Below are 20,054 nucleotides of genomic sequence, written 5' to 3' on the forward strand. Positions count from 1 at the left end.
TTACATATGGATACACCCATGTAAAGACCACTAGATCAAGACACAGAGCATTTTCTAAACCCCAAAATGTTTCAGCATGCCCCTCCCTAGTTAGTATCCTTTCCCCATAAGGAAAGCACCAAGTTGACTTCTATCACCAAATTAGATTTTTTTTTTAAGACTGAGCACGATCTCAGGATATTTTTAGCACACTATTACTTCTCACCATTGTATTAGAATTCAGTCAGTTGAGAGTCAATGAACCGACATTTATTGAACATCTACTATGTGCCAGGGATTGTTCTGGACCCTAGGGATATAAGAGAAGTTAGGGATTATCTACTTCAACCCATCACTTCATCAGGTAAAAAAACTGAGGCACAGAGCAGGTTAAATGATTTGTCCATGGTCATTCTACCAGTAAAGAGCAAAGCTGGATGCTTTTTCTACTCTTTCTCTTCAAATAGCAACATTTGATAAATGCATGTGGACTTGATTGTACAATCAATACCCCAGGAAGCTACATTTGTCCATTCTCCTCTGTTGTCTGTGGTGGTGCCAAATAGGTCCACAAGTCTAACACTTCCCTTAAAAGGTGGAGCCTAATTCTCCTCCTCTGTGTATGAGCTGGACTTAGTGACTCCTTTTTAAGAAAGTGAAAAAAGGTGGAAGGGACAGTGTATGATTCTGGAGACCAGGTCATAAAAGGTACTGCAGCTCCCTCTTTCTCTCTCTGGATTTCTGGCTCTGCTGGAAGTTTGCTGCCATGTGTGAGGAGAGCCCATGGAGAGGCCCACAGGACAAGGAACTGAGGCCTCCAGCCAAGAGCCTTGTGAGTGAGTCACCTTGGAATCGGGTCTTCTAACCCCAGTCAAGCCTTCAGATGACTGTAGACCTGGTCAACTGTTTGACTACAACCTCATGAGAGACCCTGAGCCAGAGCCACCCAGGTAAACCCCTCCTAAAGTCCTGACTCTCATGTAATGTGTGATGTACCAAATCTTCATTGCTTTAAGATGCTAGATTTGGGGGTAATTTATTATATAGCAATAGAGAACTAATACACTCCCTTATTACTTTATATTTACTCCGACCCTCTCCTGACCTTCCTCCAATATCCTATTTTATAGTTTGTGTCTTTGGGGCAATGATGGACACATCTTTTTTAGCTCTGATATTTTTTGCTCTATTTATTTATTGAATAGCTTTCTTGAGTTATAATTCACATACCATAAATGGGTCAACACATTTTTGAAATTGTGCTTAAAAACTACACATTTTAACCATTTTAAAGTATACAATTCAGAGGCATTAAGTGCATTCATGATGTTGTGCGGCCACCACCACTATCCAGTTCCAGAACTTTTTCATCTTCCAAATGGAAACCCCATACTCAGAGCTGACACATTTTCAAAGATAAATTTAATTTTTTTGTCCCCCAAATCTGGCACAATCAGGTAGTAAAAAGAAAAAAAAATTAAATAAAACTTCTTTAAAGGTAAACAAAATCAGAGAAAACACCATTAATACTTCTAATGACAGCATGTGAATCTGTTCACATTCTTGTACAGAATAAGAAAATTCAATGAGTACATTCTATTATGGATAACATAAAATCTCAACTAAAAGTTTTACCAAAAAATCAGTCTTGGGCTTCCCTGGTGGCGCAGTGGTTGGGAGTCTGCCTGCCGATGCAGGGGACACGGGTTCGTTCCCCGGTCCGGGAGGATCCCACATGCCGCGGAGCGGCTGGGCCCGTGAGCCATGGCCGCTGAGCCTGTGCGTCCGGAGCCTGTGCTCCGCAACGGGAGAGGCCACAACAGTGAGAGGCCTGCGTACCGCAAAAAAAAAAAAAAAAAAAAAAAAAAAATCAGTCTTTAAAATTCCCTTTAGGTCCATCGAACATCCACATCGCTATGTACATCCACATTGTACATAGCGATCAAGAAACTCTAACTGGGAACAGCTGCTGGGACAGCAGGGGGAGCAAATAGATATCATGTAGTGATGGCCTCCAATCTTATAGTATTAATGGTACCTACAGCCTTGGGGTTAGAAGGCTCCGGAAGGAACCTCTGGGCTCAGTTAGTTCATAATATCCACCACAGGTTTGGGAGTGAGAGTTAGTAGCATTCTGGCCAGATGCATGCCAGCCCAGGAGTAGGGTACATGTTGGTAACAGGTGTCATTAATTCTAGCACCATTTCTTTCCAATCATTGTTATTTTAATACAAGTTAGTCGTAACCGGAGAATATTGCTACTGAATTGAAGGAATGGCTGTACCATGACCTATATCATATAGCTTGGTAGTTTTAGTTTCTAGTGTCCTCTGCAGAAGAGAACTGAGGATTATTGGCAGAAGACTATCTTCAGTAGGCATATTTTTCTCCCCTCTCCCTCTGAGAGGACATTACAACTTCACTATGGCGTGTCCTAGACTTCCCAGATATGCAGACTGTGCTCCTACCCCAGGAGGGCAGCTCGAGAACAGAAAAGCTACGGTTGGAAGATATTTATATTCAGCCCCGTATTCAGCTCATTGGATTCGCACCTTCCATGGTGTGAGACTTTCTCATTTACTCATTTGTTCATTCATTCATTTATTTTTTTTAAAGTGTATTGAGTGCCTTCTATGTACCAGGCATTGATCCAGGCATTGATGATAGGCAGTGAATGAAACAGTGGAGCTAATGTAAAAAAGAGTATAGTTTTTGGACATACTTCTCTGAGTTTGACACTCCTGAAGCTAATCTGGACTGGTCCACGTTAGTAGGACATTGGTGGGGCTAAGAAAGAGCTGGCAGGTCAAACTGTGCATCCTCCTTCCCCAACTTCAGAACCTCAATACAAGCAGTAAAACTGAGAGAATAAGAGAAGTGTGGACGTACCTTCATCTGTGTTACCAAGGCTCGGTATCCCGGATGCCGGCCATTTCCTTTTTCAAATTGCCTACTTGCATCGTCTCAGGACAATATTATCCTTTTCCAAGGTTTCTCCTCACTGCTACCGAAGAGCAGTGCAACTGAATATATTATGAGACATAGCTACACTCATGAGAATAAACTAGAAAAAAAGCCACCAAGCAGATGACAGAGACCCAAGCACTGCCATGAGCATGCCCACAGAGCCAGACGCACCGCCCATTCTGGGCGGGGCTCTAGCTTTAGTGTCAGGAGCAAAAGGAAGGCAGGCCTCAGCAGTGTTCCAAAAACCAGTGGTGCTCATAGTGGAGAAGCGAAGCACCCTTCCCAGGCATGGGACACGTGAGTCAGAAGAAAGGGTAGAAAAAGAACCACAAAGGAAGCAGGGTAGCAGGTAGTCCAGACAAGATGAGCAGTGGCTGGAAAAAACTGGGGAAAAAACAAATTTCCCTATTGTAAAAACCAAAACCAAGGAGTAGGCCTAGTGCCACACTGATCTTAATAATGCAACGAGCCTTATGCTCCATGACGGGATGAGTGACGAGGTGAGTGAAGAGATGCATGAGCGAGGGGTGAACCAAGCCAGCGTATTCACATGGGATGCCTAAACACGATGTCTCACAGACAGGGAGAACCCCTGGCCAACAGAACCATTAACAACTGTCTGACCCTTTCATTTGTTCCAAGAAATGTGAATCACTCCAATAAAACCCAGCTATGGCCAGAAGGAACTCTAACATCTGACTTGTGAGGCAAAAAGAACCAGCTGCTCCAGGTTCCAAGACTCAACAACTTCCTCTTTCAAATCGTGTTCCCCGCTGTCCCACAGCTCAGGAAAGAGGGAACGAAGCCAGTCACCCTCTCCTCTAGACACACGCCCCAGTCAACAGCAGAAGTGTTCAGATTTTATCAGCATCTCAAATGTACTAGGGGTTGAAATTAGACACCTCAGTGTGGTTTAGGAGCAAGAGAAGGGCCAGGTGAACCCAGGTTGGGAGAACAATGAGACAAGGGTCACAAAGTAAAGGCCTGAAGTCCAACTCGCAACAGAAAGGCTTTCTAGCTGCCCCTTAGGTTGCCTGAAATCCTACATCCAAGGGCCCCAAGCCCCAGTGGCCTTGGGATCACAGCGGGGATCTTGTGCTGGGAAGTACACGGGCACCGAGTGTTTCTGGTAGAACTGCAGACGGGAAAGGAGCTGCTTGACGATATGAGGATATTCTCTTGACAGGTCATGCTTTTCCTGTGGGTCCTGATCAATGTCAAAGAGCCAGAAGGTCTTGGTCGGTGGGTCCAAGGAGGGTATCACGGAAACATTATATTGAGATGGCGGAGGAAACCAGTAACCACAGCCTGGCAAAGAAATACAACAGTTTATTGGAGGAGGAGTATTGTAGGCAGGTTCTAATTTCAAGGAAGGAGTCTGGGGGACAAGGCTGAGCTCTGTTGTGGGTATGGACACGTAAAAAAATCTGGCCCTTGATGCTATGTCTAGATCTGTCTCCGACTCTGACTTCTGGTGCTTTAACTAAACATGTCTCATGTGTGTGTGTCTGGGGGTGGTGGTGGTGGTAGTTATTTTTAGTTGTCACAGCGACTTGTCGGGGGGTGCTACTGCCCTTTAGTGGTCTGGGCCAGGGATACTAAAATATCTTAGAACGTATGGGACAGTCACAAACGATGAAGGATTGTCTTGCCGCAAACGCCAAGAATGCCCTCATTATAAACATTGCTTAATTGCATCACAATCTTAACCATCATACCACATACCATAAAAATATTTAAAAGATGTCACTTGTAGAGAATGTGCTCAGGGGAAGCAACCTCCTCCCCCCGCTATACCATTGGTTGAAGATGTAGCTTTCAGAGATGCTCTTTGCTAGCTAGAAGTGCTGTGCTTGACGGTCGTGCATATCGGAAACCCTTATTTTCCATGAAGCACTAGAGCTGCATTTCTTCCTTTCACCCTCCCCCCACCTCTACAGTTAATTCTTAATTTTTAAAAAATTTAGGACCAGATGACACTCCTTCCCCTCATTCAGCAGCCCCAGAGATCATGTTTTGCAAAAGACAGTTGCTCTTTGGTAAAGTTTTCCTAGCTGTTCTAGTGGGAAATGTTAAGCCTTCTACCTGGGTAGCCCGTGAGGAGTTTCCAGTTCCTGTGTCTGATGGCAGCATGGACAGATGTGTTGAAGCCTGAATATTCTGGAAGGGAAGAATCATACTTTGCCAGAACCATGCTGTTCCCAGGACCTGGTGAGAGGGTTTGGAAGAATCAGATCACTGTTACTGGAATGTGTCGTCATAAATCAACATTTTACATCCCTCTTGCAGAACAGTAGCTTTTATTCAACACTGGCGCGTAAATGTGGATCCTGCCACAGAAATGAATCTTCTATTAAATATAAACAGAAAGCTCCAGTTACATTAAACGTCAGTCATAAACCACCACTAATATAAAGGAAATCCCAAAGGGATTAGAACACTAATTCATCCTTAAAACCACTATGCTCTGCCTGCGTACCGTTGGCCACATGCAGAACTGTGTCCTGTGACAGCATGTGGGGTTGTTTCTTTGGTAGGTTTTGTTTGTGCTGTTAAATGATTGAGTTAAATCCATTCTCTGTGTATACTTGTACACCTATGCAGATAATATAATACATTATAAAATGCACATTTTAATGGAGTCTGTCTCAAGCTATGAGAGTTCAAGCATGCCATGATAAATCGTACATACATTTATTTTTTTAACCACACTTATGAAATCTAAAAGTAAGTGAGCAACGCTCAGTTAACTATTCAGATAAGATAATTCTGGTATATAAATTATTGGTTGGTATCATGGATTATATTAATTTATCATCTTGAGGTCTTATATTAATTGATCATCAGGTTTGGAGGGGCACAATTAATAGTGCCTGCTCCCTCTTCCCCTCTTGACTTTGGAACCAGTTGAGAGGTAGAGGCCAGAGAGATGGAGCTAAAAATATTGCTTTTGTTACTGACAAAGTTGATTGGAGAGAACATAACTTCAGATCTGTGTCAGAGAGGGCTTGCTAATAACTGGCGCTTGTGTGTTGACATATATCCTGGGGACAGGCTGTCTCCAAAATTAGACAAAAGGGTCTGAACTGAGCATGCTCAGTTCCTTCTTTCGGATAACTTCCTTCTGCACCTGCTTGTGGGGAGCAGCGAATAAGGTGAGAGAGACCTGAGTTCTACTCTAGTTGAAGACCCTGGTGGATCCCTGAAGGCAAGGTATGGAGGTCCCCACCTCACTCCTACCTGTGCATGTTTAAAAGCCGCAACTTAGGGCTTAATTGTTTAATATTTAGTCTGTTTTAAATCCACATTTATCTGTCAACTTTTCAAATATGGTCATAGCAATCACCTTGGGTGTACTTCCAAAGGCTGCCAGACTACCTGTCCAATGACTAATAGCTGTAGTGTGTGATGTGTCTGTAAAAGTTTCCTCACCACCATCTGTCCAGCATCACCATCATGTGATAAAGGACTTTGAGAGTGCCCTCCACCCCACCGGAGCGGGACTTCTGTGCTGCACGCAGCTTAACGCGGGAAGCACTGGCAGTGGTGGAAAAGGCAGGGAGTTTCATTCATTTTTTCTTTTTTTTGCGGTACACGGGCCTCTCCCGCTGCAGAGCACAGGCTCAGGACGCGCAGGCTCAGCGGCCATGGCTCACGGGCCCAGCCGCTCCGCGGCATGTGGGATTTTCCCGGACCGGGGCACGAACCCGTGTCCCCTGCATCAGCAGGCGGACTCCCAACCACTGCGCCACCAGGGAAGCCCCGGGAGTTTCATTCTTTTGTCAATCTTGTGGAAATGACCCTGGAGAGGCATACTGCAGACTGAGCCAATAAACATTGGTGGTTTCAGACCTTCAGTCGTAACAATCAGTACCAACAAATCATCAGCACCAAAGAGGAAATCTTTTGGACTTCTTGTTTCTCTGTTTGCTTGTGGCTATTTTGGCTCCAATACAAACGGATGCTTCTAGCGATCGAGGTGTATGCGGACGTCTACCATAGGAAGTACGTTCTTAATATACAGACTGTGGTAGAACTGTGAGCCCTCATGATTTACTACTCACAAGTTTGTATATAAAGACCACATTTTGATAGCAAAGAATGTTAAATAAAACAAGTACGCTTTGTGAACATAAACAAAGGAAGGAAATTTAGCTGTCTCAGCTATACTTATATTTATATACATTTATTTTTAAAACAAACAGGAACATAAAATACCTAAACAATAAATAAGTCTAAGACTAAATGATGAAAGATGCTGTTATCTCAACTTAAGTTTTTTTCATTTTGAGAAATTAAACAAAGCGCAAAGCACAAAGAATAATATAACTAACACCCTGTGAGCTGTCACCCAGAATGAACAGATGTTAACATTTTGTCATATTTGCCTTTTTCTTTTTAAATAAGGGAAGTAGGACAATTAAGATGAAGTGACAGACTCCTTTTTCTCCATCCTCAATCCCAGTCCCTTCCCCCACTGCCCCAGAGGCTGCTGCTGTCACGACTTCAGTGCGTCCTTCAGCCATTTAAAAATACAGTAACACATATATGTGTCAAGGAATAATACACAGTAGTTTTATACTTTAGAAATGTACATGTATGTGTTATGTTATACATATTTTGCAGCTTGCTTTTTCATCCACTACTGTGTTTTTAAAGCTCAGTGATTATGTATGTGTATATATATATATATTCTTTTTAACTATTTAGTATTTCACTACATAAGAATACCACATTTTATTTATGCATTCCCCTTTTAATGGAAATTTAGGTTACTTTACTTATTTATTTATTTTTGCTATTACAGTTGACCCTTGAACAACAAGGGTTTTTTTTTTTTTAAATGATCCTATTTTATTTTTATTTATTTATTTTTAATATCTTTATTGGAGTATAATTGCTTTACAATGTTGTGTTAGTTTCTGTTGTATAACAAAGTGAATCAGCTATATGTATACATATATCTCAATATCTCCTCCCTCTTGTGTCTCCCTCCCACCCTCCCTATCCCACCCCTCTAGGTGGTCAAAAAGCACGGAGCTGGTCTCCCTGTGCTATGCGGCTGCTTCCCACTAGCTATCTATTTTACATTTGGCAGTATATGTAAGTCCATGCCACTCTCTCACTTCATCCCAGCTTACCCTGAACCCTCCCCAGGTCCTCAAGTCCATTCTCTATGTCTGCGTCTTTATTCCTGCCCCTAGGTTCTTCAGAACCATTTTTTTTTTTTTTTTTTTTAGATTCCATATCTATGTGTTAGCATACGGTATTTGCTTTTCTCTTTCTGACTTACTTCACTCTGTATGACAGACTCTAGGTCCATCCACCTCACTACAAATAACTCAATTTCGTTTCTTTTTATGGCTGAGTAATATTCCATTGTATATATGTGCCACATCTTCTTTATCCATTCATCTGTCAATGGACACTTAGGTTGCTTCCATGTCCTGGCTATTGTAAATAGACCTGCAATGAACATTGTGGTACATGATTCTTTTTTGAATTATGGTTTTCTCAGGGTATATGCCCAGTAGTGGGTTGTATGGTAGTTCTATTTTTAGTTTTTTAAGGAACCTCCATACTGTTCTCCACAGTGGCTGTATCAATTTACATTCCCACCAACAGTGCAAGAGGGTTCCCTTTCCTCCACACCCTCTCCAGCATTTATTGTTTGTAGATTTTTTGATGATGGCCATTCTGACTGGTGTGAGGTGATACCTCATTGTGGTTTTGACTTGCATTTCTCTAATGATTAGCGATGTTGAGCAACCTTTCATGTGTTTGTTGGCAATCTGTATATCTTCTTTGAAGAAATGTCCGTTTAGGTCTTCTGATCATTTTTGGATTGGGTTGTTTGTTTTTTTGATATTGACCTGCATGGGCTGCTTGTATATTTTGGAGATAAATCTTTTATCAGTTGCTTTGTTTGCAAATATTTTCTCCCATTCTGAGGGTTGTCTTTTCGTCTTATTTATGGTTTCCTTTGCTGGGCAAAAGCTTTTAAATTTCATTAGGTCCCATTTGTTTATTTTTGTTTTATTTCCATTTCTCTAGTAGGTGGGTCAAAAAGGATCTTGCTATGATTTATGTCATAGAGTGTTCTGCCTATGTTTTCCTCTAAGAGTTTGAAAGTGTCTGGCCTTACATTTAGGTTTTTAATCCATTTTGAGTTTATTTTTGTGTATGGTGTTAGGGAATGTTCTAATTTCATTCTTTTACATGTAGCTGTCCAGTTTTCTCAGCACCACTAATTGAAGAGGCTGTCTTTTCTCCACTGTATATTCTTGCCTCCTTTATCAAAGAGAAGGTGACCATATGTGTGTGGGTTTATCTCTGGGCTTTCTATCCTGTTCCATTGATCTATATTTCTGGTTTTGTGCCAGTTCCATACTGTCTTGACTACTGTAGCTTTGTAGTATAGTCTGAAGTCAGGGAGCCTGATTCCTCCAGCTCCATTTTTCTTTCTCAAGATTGCTTTGGCTATTTGGGGTCTTTTGTGTTTCCATACAAATTGTAAAATTTTTGAACAACACGAGTTTGAAATGCATGGGTCCACTTGTACATGGATTGTTTTCAAGAGTAAATACTACAGGATCCGAGGTTGCTTGAAACCATGGATGTGGAACTGTGGATACGGAGAAACTATGGGTACAGAGCATTGACCATAAGTTATACGCGGATTTCCAACTGCACAACTGCACAGAGGGCTGCCGCCCCTAACTCCCACATTGTTCAAGGGTCAACTGCATAAGCCATCCTACAGTGAACATTGGTCTTCAAGAGTCATCTCATCATTGTTGGCCTTTTGTATTTTCAATATACATTTTAGGATCAGCTTGTCAATTTCCCAGACAAGCTGCTGGGATATTGATTATAATGATACTGACTTCAGGGATCAGTTTGGGGGTATTGATGCCTTAAAACATTGAGACTTACAGCTCACGGGTATGGTGGATCCTAACATTTATTTAGGTTTTAAAATTTTTCTCTTAATAACATTTTATGATTTTCTGTGTAGAGGTCTTACACATCCTTTGTTAACACCCAGTTGGTTGATGTCTTTTGATACTAATATAAATACTAAGATATATTTCACATTCTGAATGTTTGTTGCTAGTATGTAAAAATACAATTGACTTTTTCACATACTGACCTTGTATCCAGTGACTTTGCCAAATTCATTTGTTAATTCTAATCCTTTGTTTATAGATTCTTGGGATTTTCTACACATATCGTGTCATCCGCAAATAACATTTGTTTCCTCCCTGTATTATCTTTACATCTTTTAATTTCCTTTTCTTACCTTATGACACTGAACAAAATCTCCAGTATAATTTTTTTTATATCTGAAGCACTTTACCGCACACCAGAAACGAACACAACACTGCAAATCAACCACACTTCAGTTAAAAAAAAAAAAAAAAAAAGATCTATGGCAAAGTAAAATAGGTGGTAAAATCCAGTATAATTTTGAGTAAAAGTAGTGATAGTGCAAATTTCTGTCTCATTCCTGATTTCAGAGGAAAAGCTTTTAATAGTTCACTGTTAAGTATGATGTCAATATAAAATTTTTGTAGATACACTTTATCAGATTAAAGAAGATCCTTTCTATTCCCAATTTACTAAGAATTTGTATTTTATCATAAGTGATTGTTAAATGTTATCATATGCTTTTTCTGCATAAAATGAGAATATTATATAATTATTCTTTTCTATCCTTTAATGTAATGAATTACATTTATTGATTTTTAAATGCTAAACCAACATTGCATTTATGGGATAAACTGCTTTTAGTCATGATGTTTGTCCTTTTTATATATTGCTGGATTCACATTTTATGACTGATTATATTTGCCAGCAAATATTCACATTTTGTTTAAGATTTTTGCACCTATGCTCAACACAGAAATTGCTCTAAAATTTTTCTTGTAATGTTCCTATCATGTTATTGAATCAAGGTTATATAGGTTTTATAAAAGGAATTGGGAAGTGTTCCCTGAAGAGTTTGTGTAAAATGAATGTTACTCCCTAAATATTTTGAGGAGTTCATTTGTGAAGTTATCTGGGCCTAGAGTTTTCTTTGGGGGAAGGTTTTAAATTATTGTTTTTTAACAGATATAGGGTCATTCAGATCTTCTATTTCTCCTTTTGTCAGTTTTGATAAATTGTATTTTATTGGGAATTTGTCTAGTTCATATAAACTTTTGGTTTTTAAATTCTCTTTCTAATGCCTGTAGCATCTGTAGTAATACCATCTTTTCATTCCTGATACTAGCAATTTCTCCTTTTCACTTTTTTCCCATGATAAATTTTGCTAAAGGTTAATTGATTTTATTAGTTTTTTCAAACAACCTGTTTTTGAGCTTTAGAGCCTCACTGTAGTATGTTTTTCTATTTCATTAATCTCATCTCTTATCATTATCCTTTTCTTCCCTCTATTTTCTTTGGGCTTAATTTGCTGTTTCTTTTATAACTTCTTGAATAATTGATTTTCAGCATGTTTTTCATTTCTGATATATACATTTAATACTATACATTTTTATCCAAGCAACAATTTTTTTATCATGCAAGTTTTAAATATGCATCTTCATTATTCAGATCAACATATTCTCTAATTTCCATTGTGATTTTCTTTTTGACTCATGGTTTATTTGAAAATATTGCCTAATGCTCAAACATTTAAGAATTTCCTAGTTATCCTTTTGTTATTAATTTCCAGTTTAATTCCATTATGGTTAGAAAATATATTTCTTGAGTTTTAAAAATAAACTTTTAAGTTTAGAATCATTTTAGATGTACAGTATATGATTTAAATCCTTTGAAGAGTGTTGATATTTGCTTCATGGCCCAGCACATGGTCAATTGTGTACTATTCCATTCTTACTTGAAAAAACATGTATTCTCAAGTTGTTGGGTGCAATATCATAGTTTATTAACTATGCTGTTCAAATCTTTTATATCTGTACTGAATTTTTGGTTTCTTTGCTTGTTCTATCAGTTACTGACAGTTATGCTGAAAATCTTTCACAATAATTTAGAATTTGTTCATTTCTCCTTTTAGTTCTGTCATTTTTTGCTTCACACATTTTGAGACTATATTATTAAATGCTTACAAATTTAGAAGCAAAATTCTGGTTGATCACCCCCCCCCTTTTAAAAATATATTTATTTATTTACTTATTTATTTGGCTGCACTGGGTCTTAGTTGTGGCACACGGGATCTTTGTTGCTGCGTGCAGGATCTTCCTTGTGGCATGCGGGATCTTTAGTTGCAGCATGCAGGCTCTTAGCTGTGGCATGAGGGATCTAGTTCCCTGACCAGGGATTGAACCCAGACGCCCTGCATTGGGAGCATGGAGCCTTAACTGCTGGACCACCAGGGAAGTCCCTGATTGTTCTTTTTATAATTTTGAAAAATTCTTCTTTATCTCTAATAATGTTTTCTCTCTTTAAGTCTACTTTGATGTATAGATACTGCAGTATTAGCCGTCATTGTTGTTGTTAGTCTTTGAATAGTATATCTTTTTCCATCTATCTTCTCAGTGTTAGGCTCTTATGCAATACAAAGAAGTATAAAAGAGGGTATGGTAGGCAGGATAATGACCACTAAAGATGCCCATAGCCAAATACACCGGGAACCTGTGAATACGTCACCATACTTGGCAAAAGAAACTTTGCAGATAGGATTAAGTGTAAGAACCTTGAGATATGGAAATCATCCCAGATTATCTGGATGGGCCCATTCTAATCACATGAGTCCATAAAAGCAGGGACTATTTTCTGACTATAGTCAGAGAGAATTTTGGCCAGAAGAAGAGTGAGAGAGATTGCTCAAAGGCAACATTGCTGATTTTGAAGATGGAAAAGGGGGCTATACGCTAAGGAATGTGGACAGCCACCAGAAGTTGGAAAAAGCAAGGAAATGGATTTTATACTAGAGCCTCCAGAAGGGAACACAGCCTTGCTGATACATTGATCTTAGCCTTGTGAGACCTGTGTGGGACTTTTGACCTACAGAACTGAAAGATAATACATCTTTTAAGCCACGTAAGTTAGTGGTAATTTGTTACAGCAGCAATAGAAAACTAACACACAGGGGCTCTATTATTTGTAATCTTACAAATTAATTAGGAGGAAAGGAGATTATACATGAAATGGTTAAATAACAGCATGATACAGAATATGATTAAAACTAAACAGTAAATATTATAAAAAGGTCATGGTAGGAAGAAGCTGATGAAGGCTGAAGCACAGAGAAAAGATTGAGGAAGGAAGTGAGACTTTAGGTAAAGACTTGTAAGGTGCATCCCTTTGTTATCTACCACTCCTCCCCGTTTCTAGTGTAAAACAATATATAGGGTATGGCCTAAGTCGGATTCATCTCTATAACCCCAAAGCTTAGCCCAGTGCCTTGGCACATCAATGATAATTGCTCAAAAATGCTTTACTGAATCAACAAACGACTAAAAATTGGATAAACTGGAGGTAGAAAAGGGAAGTTTAGATTGAAGAATGAGAAAAGCAGTCCCAATGATTAATGCATTTGAAGCCCAGTGATGTAACTGCTGTTGGAAGTTTGGGTGAGACAGTTGGAAGATGGGGTGGAACAACGTCAAGGCACTAAATACGAAGTTGAGAAATTGCGCTTTCCCACTTCATCAGTAGGAAGAGACAAGAGGAATTTAAATATGTTTTTTAAAGATTGAACTATTTTTTCTAACAGATTTATAAAGATACAATTCACATATGATACAATTCACTGCTTTAGAGTATAAAATTAAATGGTTTTTAGCATATTCATAGAGTTGTGCAATCATCACCACAATAAACTTTAGAACATTTTCTTAAAAGAAACCCTATACCATTAACAGTTATTCCCCATTTCATTCCACACCCTCCAGCCCTAGGCAACTGCTAATCTACTTTCTGTTTCTTTGGATTTACCTATTCTGGACCTTTCTTATAAATGAAATCATATAATATGTAGCTTCTTTCACTCAGCATGTTTTCAAGTTTCATCCATGTTGCAACATGTCTCAGTACTTCACTCCTTTTAATGGCTAATATTTCATTGCATAAATATGCAGCATTTTATTTATCTAGTCAGTGGTTGATGGGCATTTGGTATGTTTTCACTTCTTGGTTATTATGAATAATGCTATGAACACTGATGTACGTGTTTTTGTATGGACCCATGTTTTCATTTCTCTTGGATACAGACCAAGGAGTGGAGCTGCTGGGTCATATGGTAACTCTATGTTTAATCTTTAGAGGAACTGCAGACTGTTCCAAAGTGACTGAACCATGTTAGATCTCACTAGCAGAGTATTAGGGTGCCAATTTTTCCATATACTTGTCAACACTTATTATTGCCTGTCTTTTGATTATAGCCTATTGGGTGTTAAGTGATATCTCATTATGGTTTGGATTTGCATCTCCCTGATGACTAATGAAGCTGAGCATCTTTTCATGTGTTTATTGGCCATCTTATATCCTCTTTGGGGAAATGTATATTCACATTCTTTGCCCATTTTAATTTAGGTTATTTGTCTTTTTATTATTTAGTTGTAAGGGTTCTTTATATATTTCAGATACAAGTCCCTTATCAGATGCAAATATCTTCTCCCATTTTGTGGATTGTCTTTTCACTTTCTTGACAGTGTCCTTTGAAACACAAAAGTTTTATTGCACTGCTTACGCTTTGGTGTCATATCTGAGAAACCACTGCTTCACCCAAGGTCATGAATATTTACATCTATGTTCTCTTTTAAGAGTCTGTAGTGTTAGCACTTATGTTTAGATCTTTGATTCATTTTGAATTATATTTATATGTGGTGAGAGGTAGGGGTTCAACTTCATTCTTTTGCATGTGGATATCCAGTTGTCCCAGCACCATTTGTTGAAGAGACAATTCTTAGCCTATTTAATTCTCTTGACATTCTTGTTGAAAATCAGTTGACCATAAATGTAAGAGTTTATTTCTGGACTCTCAGTTCTATTCCACTGATCTATATGTCTACATTCTTAAGCCAGTACCTTGATTACTGTAATTTGCGTAGTAAGTTTTGAAATCAGAAAGTATGAGTCCTTCAATGTTTTGTTTGTTTGTTTTCTCCAAGATGATTTTGGTTATTCTGAGTTCCTTGAATTTTCTTATGAATTTGAGGATCAGTTTATCAATATCTGCAAAGAGCCAGCTGGGATTTTGTTAGGAAGTGTATTAAACCCATAAATCAATTTGGGGAGTACTGCCATCTTAATGGCATTAAGTCTTCTGGTCCATGAACATGGGATATCTTTCCATTTATTTAGGCCTTCTTTAGGTTCTTTGAACAGTGTTTTATAGTTTTCAGAATACAGCTTTTGTACTTCTTTTCTTAAATTTATTCCTAAGTATTTTATTCTTTTCAATGCTATTGCAAATGGGACTATTTTCTTAATTTCATGTTTCATGTTCATTGCACAGAAATACAGCTAATTGTTGTACATTGATCTCTTACTGTGCAACCTTGTGGAACTTGTTTATTAGTTCTAATAGTTTTTTAGTTGACTCCTTGGGATTTTTTATATACAAGCTCATGTCATCTACAAATATGGGTAGTATTACCTCTTCCATGTCAATTTGGATATCTTTTATTTCTTTTTCTTACCTAATTGCCCTGTTAGAATCTCTAATATAATGCTGAAACAAATAATGAAAACAGACATCCTTGTCTTATTCCTGATCTTAGGGTAAAGCATTCAGTCTTTCCCCATTCAGTATGATGCTAGCTGTATGTTTTTTGTAGATGCCCTTTATCAAATTGAGTAAGTCCCCTTTTATTCTTAGTTTGAGTGTTTTTATCCAGAAAAAGTATGACATTTTGCCAAAAGCTTTTTCTGCATCTATTGTGATTACTAAATATTTTTTGTCCTTTATTCTACTGATATGGTGCATTACATTAATTGATTTTAGGTGTTAAACTAACCTTACATTCCTGGGATAAACTCACTTGGTCATAGTGTATAATCCTCTTTTTTTTTTTTTTTTTTTTTTTTTGCAGTACGCGGGCCTCTCACTGCTGTGGCCTCTCCCGTTGCGGAGCACAGGCTCTGGACGCACAGGCTCAGCGGCCATGGCTCACGGGCCCAGCTGCTCCGCGGCATGTGGGATCTTCCCAGACCGGGGCACGAACCCGTGTCCCCTGCATCGGCAGGCGGACTCTCAACCACTGCGTCACGAGGGAAGCCCCAATCCTCTTTATATAAATTCCATTTGCTAGTATTTTGTTGAGAATTTTTTGTATCTATATACATAAGAGAATTTGTGTTTAGAATTATTAAATTTGTGTTTTCACTATTAAATTGACAGTGTATTAGATACACTGTTGAGAAAAAGGACAGGAAGCAGAGATTTCTTAGAATGTTAATGACTTTCAGAATTTTACTGACATAGTTGGACTAGATCCAGATTTAGAAAATATTTATTAACAACTATGTGATAAGAGAGCATTGTGTTCTTAAATTCTATGACATGAAGTGATGAGCAAAGACACATCTAAGGGAAGTTTTGAAGATAAAACCTAAGATTTCTGGTGACTAAAGGTTATAAAAGATAAAATTCCAAGGTTTCAAGTCTGGTGATTGAGAGAATATTGTTGATATTGGCAGAATAGTGATGTTAGGGCAGGAAATAGTGGTGATTATATGACCCTGGAGTTAGGCATGCTGACTGTGAAGAATTAATATGAACTCAAGAGAGAGAGATCCACTACCCATGGAGCTAAAACACTGGACTCTATAGGAGAGACTGATTCAAGCACCATCCCCAATACAGTGATCATGGAACCCTGGAAATGGATTAGCTGTCTGCAGAGTGAAGCAAGAGGAAAGCAGAAGCTCAGAGACAGAGACTAGTGCCAAAGGAAAACTGTCAGCAAAGGAGAAGAAAATAACATGAGGGAGAAAACCAGTTCAAAAGGACATCACAGAAGTCAAGAGAGCAGAAGGTTTCGGACTGTGATTCAAAAGTACCAAATATTCCATCCATCATCTTGATGGATGAGAAAAGGGCATAGAATTTGTTAACCTCTGGGCAGAAACGAGGGAGTTCAGACAGAAGCATAAACAAACGCATCTTTCTCTCTTCCTTCCGAGCTGAAAGCCACCTCTGAGATAGATAATAAAGCTTTCCGGTCAGACAGATATACTCAGTTATAAGATGGATTAGTCACGTGTATTGATTTTGGATGTAAAGAGGAGATCAGCAGAAAAATTTAGGGCAGATGAAGAAAATCATTATCTTACATAATATATAGTAAACTTATAGAGCTCCTTATCTGAGCAAACTCTGGAAATCTAAAGGAGTTCAAGTTTCCAGAATGAGGTGGACCATCAGTTTCAGTGGAGAACTGTGTTTTCCAGAGCCAGAAGGGCTTCCAGACACACCTTGGGAGTTGCCTTTAGATGGGATGGTGGGTTAATGGGTGAGGATCCGGGGTCCCATCTCCATTTCAATCAGCGCAGTTTAACCCTTAAGGAAGAATCTGTAATATATATTCACTAAGTATATTGCACTTCTCTACACTTCTGATAAAAGGGTCTGTGGCTGAGATAATTTGAGGGAGACTAATTGGGAAGGGACTGAGGGATGCCTGGGACACTTCTGATGGTCTGGTGTTCATGAAAGGCAATCCTGTCCTCTTGCCTATACAACGGATCCTCCTGACTCTTGGGAAACTACCCTCTGATAGAGTCTATGATTGTATTTTATAAAATACATTATTTTTTCTATGTAATTTATATGTTTACTGTTATATAAGTTGGAAAACACAATGTATGAGCAGGAAAATTAAAGTTACCTGTAAATTTATTAGCTGCTGTTAACATTTTGGTGTATAACCTTTGAGATTTTAAACTATACAAGGCTTAAATAAAATGTTAAGTCATGTTAGCTGACTTGCAAATAAGAAGAGGAAAGCTCCTAGAAAACAAAGTTTCCATGGTTTAGAGAAAATTGGGCAGGGGGGCGAGGGGTCTCCAGCATCAGTGCAGGGCTGAGCGATTGTCTGGGTCTCTGCCTCTCTGTAACGTCCAAGTAGAATGGACTGGTTGTGGCTGGAGAACAGGGCCTATGAAGAGGTAATGTTGTGACCCCCCAAAGGAAAGCACTGCTGGGAATGGTAATGAGGGCAAAAGGAAAGGGCTGGGTGATTGAAGTGAGTCCCTTATATCCCTCTCCCAGAAGGCCACGGTGCAGAGCAGTACAGAGCACATATTCTGGGAACCAGATTGCTTGGGTTCGAATCTCTGCTCTATCACTCACTGGCTGTGTGACCTTAGGTGTCTCCTCATTTGTAAAACCAGGATAATCTAATTTATTTCACAGACTAGTTGTGTGGCCTAAATGTGAAGACACATCGAAAATGTTTATTAGCCGTATGTCTAGCACATAGTAGGTGCACAATAAATGTTATTATTTCCAGTTGTGCAATCGTGGGCAACTTTCTTAACCTCCCATGCCTCAGTTTACTATCAATAAAATTAGTAGAACAACAGCAAGTGAGACAAGGCATATACAAGTGCTTAGCGTAGTATGTGGTATGCTGTCAACACTATCAACATTAAAGATAATAACAGCTAATACTTACAAGCACTTACTACATGCTGAAAAACATAAAACACTGTGTTAAGTGTTCTATGTATAGTAACTCATTAATTAACTCATTAATTCCCATAGTAGCTCTATGAAATAGGTAATAATGTCTGGCAATAAAGGTCACTGAAAGCTAGCTATTATCAGTTTAAAATAGGTTTTTTCTTTTATATACTGCTCTTCTCAAGACTTTACAAAGAAGAGGAGAGTAGATAGAATTCATTATTACACCAGAAAAAAACAGAAAATAAAACAAAACAAATCATTTCTCTGGTCTGGGTTTGGAGAGCACCTATTTGTTCCCCCATTCATGTTCTTCCAGAGTTAATTTGTCACTTTGAGGGTTTAGTTCCTTTTCTGCCCTGTTGTACGGCCTGTCATTCATTCCCACTGAGCTCCATTTGTTTTTGCTTTGTTTGTTTTATAATTCACAAAGATCAGTTTAAAATTTCATTCTACCTCTAATGACCCATTTTATTCTTCATGCTAGCGTCACGCCATCTTTGTACTTTGATGACAGTGCATATATACTTACTGCAGACTTAATCACTTGGGCTACTGGGGAAAATTCCCAGCTTTTCCAGGTATTTGGTTATCAAGGTGTTTTCTAAAATGCAATCCTTTCAGGTATATTTTTAGTGAACAGGTTGGATTTAAGTTTAATTAGCAACAACTACCTTCAAGTTTCATGCTTAAGTGTTCTTGAAAGTAGCTTGTTTGTCAGTTTGTTACGTGAGTCAAACGTGTCTCTTAAAGTTTATTACACTAAAGTTTTATTTACACTAAACATTTGATTGGATTTCTTCAATCCAATAGAAGTTCAAGGGATCCCGAATTCGAGGTGAAGTTCAAATCACTAAGGTCCCTATTGTGCCAGCCAGTCTGAGCCCCACTGCCCACTGCCTGCACCTCCGCCCACATCATACTGCATTCCGGCTACTTGTGGAGAGACACGCGGGGTGCACATGTGGATCAAATCTCCAGGCTGCTCACGGTTTTACGTGACCTGAAAGCTCAGGCCACGGCTGCCTCCCATCTCACTGTGTGGTAAGGACTTACATATCCAGATGCCAATGTGCTCATTGTTGTCTTGAGTTTGTTTTTAAAAATCATTCTGGATCTAAAAATAGAAGTGTTTCCTCTAAAAATAGTTCCTGAAAAACACTGGTCAGAACCGCCACACTCTGAGCTGACACTTTACTGACCCCCTTTCCTTAATTTTCAGAGATGAAAAAAAAGCCTCTAACAACCATAGGGACGGCCCTCCCAGCTTGAAAGCTGGGATCCACAGAGCTTTTAGGAACGCAGCAGCATTCCCTCGGCCATTACTCTCTAGTTCTGAAAAGGAACTCAGAGAAACCACTGTGCATTTCAGTGGCCTTTAGAATAATGTCTTTCTATTATCTTGTTAGATCATTTAACCACTCTGATTTCCTGTTTCCAAGTATGTCAAATGAGGATGAAAATAATGCCT

General features: G+C 38.9%; 1 protein-coding gene across 2 annotated transcripts in view; it reads right to left on the reverse strand.

Moving 5' to 3' along the window:
• Positions 1-732: 732 nt before the first annotated feature.
• The window catches only part of ARSB (arylsulfatase B), a 186,247-nt gene continuing 166,925 nt past the window's right edge, over positions 733-20,054 (reverse strand). For both annotated transcript variants that reach the window (XM_079916968.1, XM_079916967.1), the window contains exons 7-8: positions 5,032-5,154; positions 733-4,254 (exon numbers count right to left, since the gene is read on the reverse strand). In XM_079916968.1, the coding sequence (XP_079773094.1) occupies positions 3,989-4,254; positions 5,032-5,154 (389 nt within the window). In that variant the 3' untranslated portion in view covers positions 733-3,988. The remainder of the gene's footprint in view (positions 4,255-5,031; positions 5,155-20,054) is intronic.

This window comes from Stenella coeruleoalba (genome assembly GCF_951394435.1).
Source record: "Stenella coeruleoalba genome assembly, chromosome: 3".
In the NCBI taxonomy this organism is placed as follows: Eukaryota; Metazoa; Chordata; class Mammalia; order Artiodactyla; family Delphinidae; genus Stenella; species Stenella coeruleoalba.